Source organism: Oncorhynchus mykiss, chromosome 30 (assembly GCF_057628025.1).
Source record: "Oncorhynchus mykiss isolate SJ-2025 chromosome 30, ASM5762802v1, whole genome shotgun sequence".
Lineage (NCBI taxonomy): Eukaryota > Metazoa > Chordata > Actinopteri > Salmoniformes > Salmonidae > Oncorhynchus > Oncorhynchus mykiss.
Window position 1 is genome coordinate 14992302 of NC_143051.1, and position 10199 is coordinate 15002500.

A 10199-nucleotide genomic window follows, 5' to 3' on the forward strand; every position below is an offset into this window, starting at 1 on the left:
TCTCTGGCAATGGCAACATGCAATGCACCCTGGACTGAAGAGGCAGACAAATAGAAAAAATGTGCTAGACCCGCCGTTAAATTACACATTTCTCGAGGTAGAAATAACAGAAAAATATGATCAATGGCTCATTAGAGAGAAGACAGCCTCCAGAGTTATGACACCAGCCAGTATTGAAATCTGACATGTATGATAGATGTTTTGTCGATTTAAAAGTCCTATTCCTGTTGACTTCCAGTGTAGTGAGAGAGACTTTATCACAGTGCTACGTCATACCTGCTGGATTTCTGCCTGCTTGAACACCAATATCTCAGATACACATGAAAACATTAAATGATCCAGGGAATCGATAGAACATCACTCGGAGTTGAACAAAAACAATATAACATTCAAAATGGATGAACCTTTCCTTTAAGGCAGGAAAGCATCACATACACTGAGAGCAGTGATGATCAGGCAGAAATTGTGTGTTAAGCACTTAACTACCAAGGTGAAGCACCACTGGCTGGCCTTAGGCTGGAGTGAGTCAGTGTGTGTATGTGAGAGAGAGAGAGAGAGAGAGAGAGAGAGAGATAGAGAGAGAGAGAGAGAGAGAGCGGGAGAGAGAGAGAGAGAGAGAGAATTAGGCTGAATTATACTTCCTCACTTACAGTACCAGTCAAAAGTTTGGACACACCTACTCATTCAAGGGTTTTTCTTTATTTTTTACTATTTTTACTATAATATTGACTTGGTATTTTACCAAATAGGGCTATCTTCTGTGTATCACTCCTACTTTGTCAGAACACAAGTGATTGGCTCAAATGCATTAAGAAGGAAAGAAATTCCACAAATGAACTTTTAACAAGGCATACCTGTTAATTGAAATGGATTCCAGGTGACTACCTCATTAAGCTGGTTGAGAGAATGCCAAGAGTGTGCAAAGCTGTCATCCAGGCAAAGGGTGGCTATTTGAAGAATCTCAAATATAAAATAGATTTTGATTTATTTAATACTTCTTTGGTTACTGCATGATTCCATGTGTTATTTCATAGCTTTGATGTCTTCACTATTATTCTACAATGTACAGAATAGTCCAAAAATAAATAAAACTGAGTATGTGTTCTAAAACTTTTGACCAGAAGTGTACATACACACACTGACTCACTCTAGCCTAAGGCCAGCCAGTGGTGCTTCACCTTGGTAGTTAAGTGCTTAACACACAATTTCAGTCTGATCACCACTGCTCTGAATGTGTGTGTGTGTGTTGCCCTTTGCCCTTTATGGCTGTGAGGTATGGGGTATGCTCACCAACCAAGAATTCACAAAATAGGACAAACACCAAATTGAGACCCCCAAAATATCACAAAATAAAACACCAAATAATGCATGCAGAGCAGAATTAGGCCAATACCCGCTAACCAGAAAAGAGAAGTTAAATTCTACAACCTCCTAAAAGGAAGCGATTCCCAAACCTTCCATAACAAAGCCATCACCTACAGAGAAATGAACCTGGAGAAGAGCCCCCTAAGCAAGCTGGTCCTGGGGCTCTGTTCACAAACACAAACACAAACACACCCCACAGAGCCCCAGGACAGCAATACAATTAGACCCAACCAAATCATGAGAAAACAAAAGGATAATTACTTGACACATTGGAAATAATTAACAAAAAACAGAACAAACTAGAATGCCATTTGGCTCTAAACAGAGCAGAATACCTGACCACAGTGACTGACCCAAAATTAAAAAAATCTTTGACTATGTACAGACTCAGTGAACATAGTCTTGCTATTGAGAAAGGCCGCCATAGGCAGACCTGGTTCTCAAGAGATGACAGGCTATGTGCTCACTGCCCACAAAAGGAGGTGGAAACGGAGCTGCACTTCCTAACCTCCTGCCAAATGTATGACCATAGACATATGTTTCCCTCAGATTTCACAGACCCACAAAGAATTTGAAAACAAATCCAATTTTGATAAACTCGCATTACAATTGGGTGAAATACCACAGTATGCAATCACAGCACCAATATTTGTGACCTTTTGCCACAAGAAAAGGGCAACCAGTGAACAAAAAACACCATTGTAAATACAAACTATATTTATGTTTATTTATTTTTCCCATTGTACTTTAACTATAAGCACATCGTTATAAGACTGTACATAGACATAATCTGACATTTTAAATGTCTGTATTCTTTTGGAACTTTTGTGAGTTTAATGTTAACTGTTCACTATTGTTTATTATCTATTTCACTTGCTTTGGCAATGCAAACAAATGTTTCCCATTCCAATAAAGCCCTTTGAACTGAGCGAGAGAGTGAGAGAGAGAGGCAGAGAGAGAGAGAGAGACAAACAGTAACTATACGAGTCTGAGAGAGAGAGAGACAAACAGTAACTATACGAGTCTGAGAGAGAGAGAGAGAGAGAGAGAGAGAGAGAGAGAGAGAGAGAGAGAGACAAACAGTAACTATACGAGTCTGAGAGAGAGAGAGAGAGACAAACAGTAACTATATGAGTCTGAGAGAGAGAGGCAGAGAGAGAGAGAGGCAGAGAGAGAAAGGGACAAACAGTAACTATACGAGTCTGAGAGAGAGAGAGAGAGAGAGAGCGAGAGAGAGAGACAAACAGTAACTATACGGGTCTGAGAGAGAGAGAGAGAGAGAGAGAGAGAGAGAGAGAGAGAGAGAGAGAGAGACAAACAGTAACTATACGGGTCTGAGAGAGAGAGAGAGACAAACAGTAACTATATGAGTCTGAGAGAGAGAGAGAGAGAGAGAGAGAGAGAGAGAGAGAGAGAGAGAGAGAGAGAGAGAGAGAGAGAGAGAGAGATTACACAGATCCACAAAGAATTCGAAAACAAATCCAATTTTGATAAACTCCCATATCTACTGGGTGAAATTCCACAGTGTGCCATCACAGCAGCAAGATTTGTGTCCTGTTGCCACGAGAAAAGGGCAACCAGTGAAGAACACACACCATTGTAAATACAACCCATATTTATGCTTATTTATTTTATCTTGTGTCCTTTAACCATTTGTACATTGCTAAAACACTGTATATATATAATATGACATTTGTAATGTCTTTATTGTTTTGAAACTTCTGTATATGTAATGTTTACTGTTAATTTTTATTGTTTATTTCACTTTATATATTCACTTTACATATTATCTACCCCTTGAATTGAATTGAATTGAATTGAGAGAGAGAGACAAACAGTAACTATACGAGTCTGAGAGAGAGAGAGAGAGAGAGAGAGAGAGAGAGAGAGAGAGACAAACAGTAACTATATGAGTCTGAGAGAGAGAGAGAGAGAGAGACAAATAGTAACTATATGAGTCTGAGAGAGGGAGAGAGCGAGCGAGAGAGTACGTCTGTAGGCCTACTCATGGTTATTATGTGTCCATGACAAAGCTGTGTAAATCAAAAGGGGGCGCCCTTGTTTTACAAATATGGCTCAACTGCTATGTCTCCCTTACACCATCAGGGAGAGGCAGAGTGTCGTGCTAGACTTCCCCTGATGCCTGGACGGTCAGCTGTGCGCCAGACAGGTGCTGTCAGAGAGAGAGAGAGAAGGAGAGAGAGATATATGACAGACTGATAAAATAGTCTGGTACTCGACTCTTATCTTTTAAAACATTTGTTTGTTTCATGAGTAGCCTATTGTTCTACCCTTTTCCTTGCTCTCCTTTCTCTCAATTAGGTCATATGTCAGAGCCAGCTGATTGGGGAAAAACAGACTGTGCACTGTTCCTGTACGTGTGCTTGCCTGTGCGTTTGTGCACGTGTCTGTCCCGCGGTTAAGTTGCCCTAACCTCCAGGCGTAGGCTTCGATTTATACTTCTTATTTATCACGTAAACTCATAGCTTATAAGGAAATATACATATTTGAATCGAAAACAGGCATTCTTAATGTGTTTGGAATTCAGTTAGGACAATGTTGCTGGCATTGACAGGCCAAATTAATGTTATAATTTTGAGCGGTTCTGCTCCAATTCTACATACAAATTTAGCGTAGGCTCTACTTCCTTTTATTCAAAGTTGAACGTTATTTATTGCTTTTCTGACGAGAATAAAAGAGAATCTTAAAAAATATTTTAAAGTAGCCAAGTTAAAAGAGAGAGAAATAATACATTGCCTATGGCTACAACATATTCACCCATTCAGCAAGTAAAACATAGTTTACTGGATGGCAGAGAGTGTTGTAGCCTGTTTAATACATCGCCTCTGTCGTTGCACAGTGACAAATTATGATCATGGCAATCCAACGTCATAATAATGGACCGCTGACGGAAAGCCCGTTCCCGCGTCTGGCTTTTTCGCTGGCATCCCGGAGTAGCTGTTACCTGAATTGCACCTGCAGGCGTCACATCCACTTGTCACACACATACACACATACGGTTCGAGGGAGCGCGCATCTCACACACACGCTCACTCTCCACTCGATTGCAATCGGTTTTCACCAATTTACCACAGACGACTCCTTGATCTCTTGGCGGATCAGTGTTAACGGACGCGCCTCATACATTCGGTCGGCTCACACCTTTACCTCCGTGACTTTGATGGGGACTTGGGCAACAGGGAGAGAAAATGCCTGTGATGAAAGGATTACTTGCGCCCCAGAACACGTTTCTAGACACCATAGCCACACGGTTTGACGGCACACGTAAGTTTGTTCTCTTTCTATTTGAGTACATTAAGCTATGGGCCTTCAGTTAGACTATTCGTTCTGTTTTTGCACCTGCTTTCTAATAAGCAATTAGATTGATGGAAATGTATAAATCAATTGGTGGATGATGCCTTCTAGGCATTATGTGTATTTCCTCCTAAAACAGCCAGTGAAATCAAAACACTGAAGCAACAGTGGCTGAAGTTAATGCAGGTGGTAGGATATATTTCGAAAATGATTTATTCTCCTCAAGATGGAATAGCATAGGTTTAGTTGCTCTTGGTGCTCAGAGGTATAGGCTATATGTGTGTGGGCAAGGCTACAGGTAGCCCTTTGCTGCAGTCAAATGACTAGTGGCCTCGTGGATGGAACGTTGTTAATATTTTTCATAATGTAATAATAATAAACATTATTTTTAAAAAACAGCTGAAAATCTGGTGTTTCTATCGGTTTTGTCATATTTCAGTCTTCTGTGATGTATATAAAGTTTAATATTGAGATGCAAATTCAAAATGAATACATTTAAACTCTGCATCGAACTCTATATCTGACATGGTGTCTTCTTTTTTTAAACCCATAACCATTTGTGTGAGGTGTAGCCTATACTTTTTAAACCCATAACCATGTGTGTGAGGTGTAGCCTATACTTTTTAAACCCATAACCATGTGTGTGAGGTGTAGCCTATACTTTTTAAACCCATAACCATGTGTGTGAGGTGTAGCCTATACTTTTTAAACCCATAACCATGTGTGTGAGGTGTAGCCTATACTTTTTAAACACATTACCATGTGTGTGAGGTGTAGCCTATACTTTGGTTTCAAAGTAGATTTGTTTAAGATTACCAAGAAACTGCAGTAAAAGGTTATAACAATACTTGGCTCAGTAATATTTTTTGAGACTTTATAATATGAGGCGGCAGGAAGCCTAGTGGTTAGAGCGTAGGACTAGTAATCGAAAGGTTGCAAGATTGAATCCCTGAGTTTACAAGGTAAAAATCTGTCATTCTGCCACTGAACAAGGTAGTTAACCCACTTTTCCTCGGTACGCCGTCATTGTTATTAAGAAGGTGTTCTTAACTGCCTTGCCAAGTTAAATAAATATGATGGTCAACGGGCGTTGCACTATTGACAGCAAAGTTCAGCACCACGGACAGCGATTCACCCTCACGACGGATTCCGCTTTGACGCGAGGCCACTCAAGCTCTACTAAACAACAATCATATCAGGCTACACCATGTCTAAACCTCGAGAATAGTCTACTCTGTCATTAAGTTTACAAATATCCTTGTGCCACTATTACACATTTTACCCATAGTTCCTAGTCCTTACATGAAAGCAGTTTGAAAGTTTTGTTCAGATGACATTTTCAAGACAAACACATTAAGTGAAATGAACATTTATTATTTCCGCTCTCTGACCGCCAAGTCTCGCGGTGAGAACAATATTCCGCGCGGCACTGACAGTAGCAGTTGCATCTATCAAAATTAATTGGTCGGTGGCACCATTACAGCAGGTGGGTCCGCTTCCCAAGGCAGAGGCACACGCGGGCGTCTTTAAAACGACTGCTTTTTCTCTTTATTTCCGCCTGAATCCTGACAAAACATAAACTTCCAGTCTGGGCGTTTTAGAAATTTGAAGTGCATTTTAATGTTGCTCGTTCTACTACATTTACTCCAACATTAAGCCACTTTGTGCTGCATCTGGACCAGAATAAGCCTGTTTCTCCTCTCTTGCTAACTCCTTGTGGAATTGTCATGCCATTTCATATTCACAGGTCTGGGATCATATTCACCTTGACAATGCTGATGGAGTAAGCAGGGGCACAAACAGGTCTGGGATCATATTCACCTTGACAATGCTGATGGAGTAAGCAGGGGCACAAACAGGTCTGGGACCAGGCTAGGCCAGAAATACCACAGAGAACGGCTTCTGAATCTTTAACTGGTCACAGAAAGGAGATAGTGGTTAGAGTGTTGGACTAGTAACTGGAAGGTTGCAAGTTCAAACCCCTGAGCTGACAAGGTAAAAATCTGTCGTTCTGTCCTGAACAGGCACTTAACCCACTGTTCCTAGGCCGTCATTGAAAATAAGAATTTGTTCTTCACTGACTTGCCTGGTTAAATAAATAAAAAAATACTAACTTGCAGGTTTAGGCCTACGTTGTTGGCACATGTATTATTATTTAATTTGTCTCAGCATTGCTCATTTCACATCATTCTTGGGCAACAAGTCACTGTAACAATAACACTCATTCTTAACTGATTTACAATATTCTTCAGTGGTGGCTCCCACTTTGGCTTACTGTAATCTGTGGAAACCAGACAGGCCTATATAGGTAGCATGGATTGAACATCCTTTATCCCACTGCTCTAATTGGCTATGACTGCTATGACGTCACCACGGACTAACACTGGTCCATACTGCTTTATTCCAGAGCTCATAAACAAATAGCTGTAAGATTGAGTGTCCCACCATGTTGTTTCAGAGGGACAGCAGGTCTATGTCTATTTCTCAGAATCACACCCTGTTCCCTTTGTGGTGGACTACTTTTCAACAAGTAGTGCACTATAGGGAACAGTGTGCCACCTGGGACACAAACTATCCTATCTTAAAGGTATCGCGATGGAATTGAGACTTAACCAGCTACACTACAGCCCCCCAATGAATACACCACTGTCCTTGAGCTGCAACAACCTGGAATTAACGGGGGTTGGAACTGGACAGGGAAACCAAATGGAAGCAGTGGAGCCTGAGCAGACAAATTGGGTCTGGTGGCTGGTGCCCTGGTCTGACCAGATGGCCAGAGGGGAAAACTTAAAACTGGCCTGGTTCAGGGGCTGATGGCGATGGGCCCTCTGCTCTGACGACATAGTACTGTGGCCCCAGATGAACAGGAAGAGGGAAGAGCTGTCAACTGGCTGACAACATTGTTTGGATTGTCCCCTATAGAGATTCCTTCACTGAAAATAACGACACGTGGCAGGACCAGTGTCTCCTACTAAGTCTCTCTCTGTGTGTGTGTGTGTGTGTGTGTGTGTGTGTGTGTGTGTGTGTGTGTGTGTGTGTGTGTGTGTCTGTGTGTGTGTCTGTGTGTGTGTGTCTGTGTGTCTGTGTATGTGTGTGTGTGTGTCTGTGTGTGTGTCTGTGTGTGTGTGTGTGTGTGTGTGTGTGTGTGTGTGTGTGTGTGTGTGTGTGTGTGTGTGTGTGCGTCTGTGTCTGTGTCTGTGAGTATGTGTGTCTGTGTGTGTGTCTTTGTGTGTCTGTGTGTCTGTGTGTTTGTGTGTTTGTATGTGTGTGTGTGTGTGCGTCTGTGGGTATGTGTGTCTGTGTGTGTGTGTGTGTGTGTGTGTGTTTGTGTCTGTGTGTGTGCGTGCATGCATGTGTGCAGGTGTCAAAATGTGAACCAGGGTGATGTTGAAAAGGCCATTTCACGAATAGATCCCTCTCCTGTGTACTAGTGCATGTCCTGCTGGTACACCATAAAAAATATCACCTATCATGTGACATCATCAGAAATCCATGTTTTGAATATGTTCTGTAATACCAGTTACAAGTCATTACTCACTTTTACAATGTAGAATACACTGACTCACATTCAGGCATATAGCTTACACATTGGAGAGACGGCACAACAGGCCCACACAATGTGTACTGTACAGTATTACTCTAACTTTACATGTCACCTCAATGGTTGGTGGTCCTGTATGTCTCCTTGGGTAGAGCATGGTGCCTCCACCGCCAGTATAGAGGGGTTGATTCCTGAGGCCATATGTTTAATGTCTGCACTCATGATGAAAGCGCCTGCTAAATGGTATATATATTATATTATTATATATTAGTTGGTAGCATTGGAAATAGTTCATTGCCTTATTTGCTTTCCCAAACTCCCAGTGGAATGCTCTACAATATTTCCCATAGTACCCCTCTGTCACGACCATTCTGCAGATTCCTGTTTTCCCCCTCAGCGCCACGAGCACCTTCACCACCAGCCAGGTAATTACATTTACGTACTGACACACTTTTTCTGAGAGAGGTGTGTGTGTATGTGTGTCGGCTGTGGTACGGCTGCAGAGCCTGTGTGTGTCTGTACCTGTATGTGTATGATAATTTTTGTGTGTGTGTCTGTCTATGTCTATGTATGTGTGTCTATGTGGGTGTGTTTGTGTTTATGATAATTTGTGTGTGTGTGTGTCTGTCTGTGTCTATGTGTGTGTGTGTCTGTTTGTGTTTATGTGTGTGTGTCTATGTGTGTGTGTCTGTGTGTGTGTGTCTATGTGTATAATAATTTGTGTGTGTGTGTCTGTCTGTGTCTATGTGTGTGTGTGTGTCTGTTTGTGTTTATGTGTGTGTGTCTATGTGTGTGTGTCTATGTGGGTGTGTCTGTGTGTATGATCATTTGTGTGTGTGTGTCTGTCTGTGTCTATGTGTGTGTGTGTCTGTTTGTGCTTATGTGTGTGTGTCTATGTGGGTGTGTCTGTGTGTGTGTGTGTGTGTGTCTATGTGTGTGTATGCCTATTTGTGTGTATATGTGTATGTGTGTATGTCTATGTGTGTATGTGTATGTCTATGTGTGTATGTGTGTGTGTCTGTGTGTGTGCGTGTGTGTGTTACGAGAGGAGAGCAGACGAGTCCCATCCGGTGATAAACTTTTCTTTAAAGAAGCGTCTATAATTGAGCCGTTGAAAGTTTTCGCCGAGGGATTGCGATGATTAGAGTTGGATGTTAATGTGTGTTTAAAGCTGGCTCAGGTCTGGCTCAGGTCTGGCTCAGGTCTAGCTCAGGTCTGGCTCAGGTCTCAGCCACAATAGCGGGAACTGTTACGTAAATAGAGATCACAGTGGTTCACCTCTATGTGAAGGAGAACAGGTGTTCACATCTCTGTGAAAGGGAACAGAGGTTCACCTCTTTGTGAAGATAAATAGTGGTTCACCTCTCTGTGAAGGGGAACAGTGGTTCACCTCTATGTGAAGAGAAACAGTGGTTCACCTCTCTGTGAAGAGAAACAGTGGTTCACCTCTCTGTGAAGAGAAACAGTGGTTCACCTCTATGTGAAGGGGAACAGTGGTTCACCTCTCTGTGAAGAGAAACAGTGGTTCACCTCTCTGCGAAGAGAAACAGTGGTTCACCTCTTTGTGAAGAGAAACAGTGGTTTCACCTCTCTGTGAAGAGAAACAGTGGTTCACCTCTCTGCAAAGGGGAACAGTGGTTCACCTCTCTGTGAAGAGAAACAGTGGTTCACCTCTTTGTGAAGGGGAACAGTGGTTCACCTCTGTGAAGAGAAACAGTGGTTCACCTCTGTGAAGAGAAACAGTGGTTCACCTCTCTGTGAAGAGAAACAGTGGTTCACCTCTCTGTGAAGAGAAACAGTGGTTCACCTCTCTGAAGAGAAACAGTGGTTCACCTCTCTGTGAAGAGAAACAGTGGTTCACCTCTTTGTGAAGGGGAACAGTGGTTCACCTCTCTGTGAAGGGGAACAGTGGTTCACCTCTCTGTGAAGAGGAACAGTGGTTCACCTCTCTGTGAAGAGGAATGTGGTTGAGCTCTCT

At 42.2% G+C, this 10199-nt stretch overlaps 1 protein-coding gene across 1 annotated transcript in view; it reads left to right on the forward strand.

Annotated features, from left to right (window-relative positions):
- The first annotated feature begins 4387 nt into the window (after nt 1-4387).
- Nucleotides 4388-10199, forward strand: part of LOC110489387 (voltage-gated delayed rectifier potassium channel KCNH8-like) — a 131721-nt gene continuing 125909 nt past the window's right edge. The window contains exon 1 of the mRNA XM_090227442.1: nt 4388-4650. Coding sequence (XP_090083568.1) covers nt 4575-4650 — 76 coding nt within the window. The 5' untranslated portion in view covers nt 4388-4574. The remainder of the gene's footprint in view (nt 4651-10199) is intronic.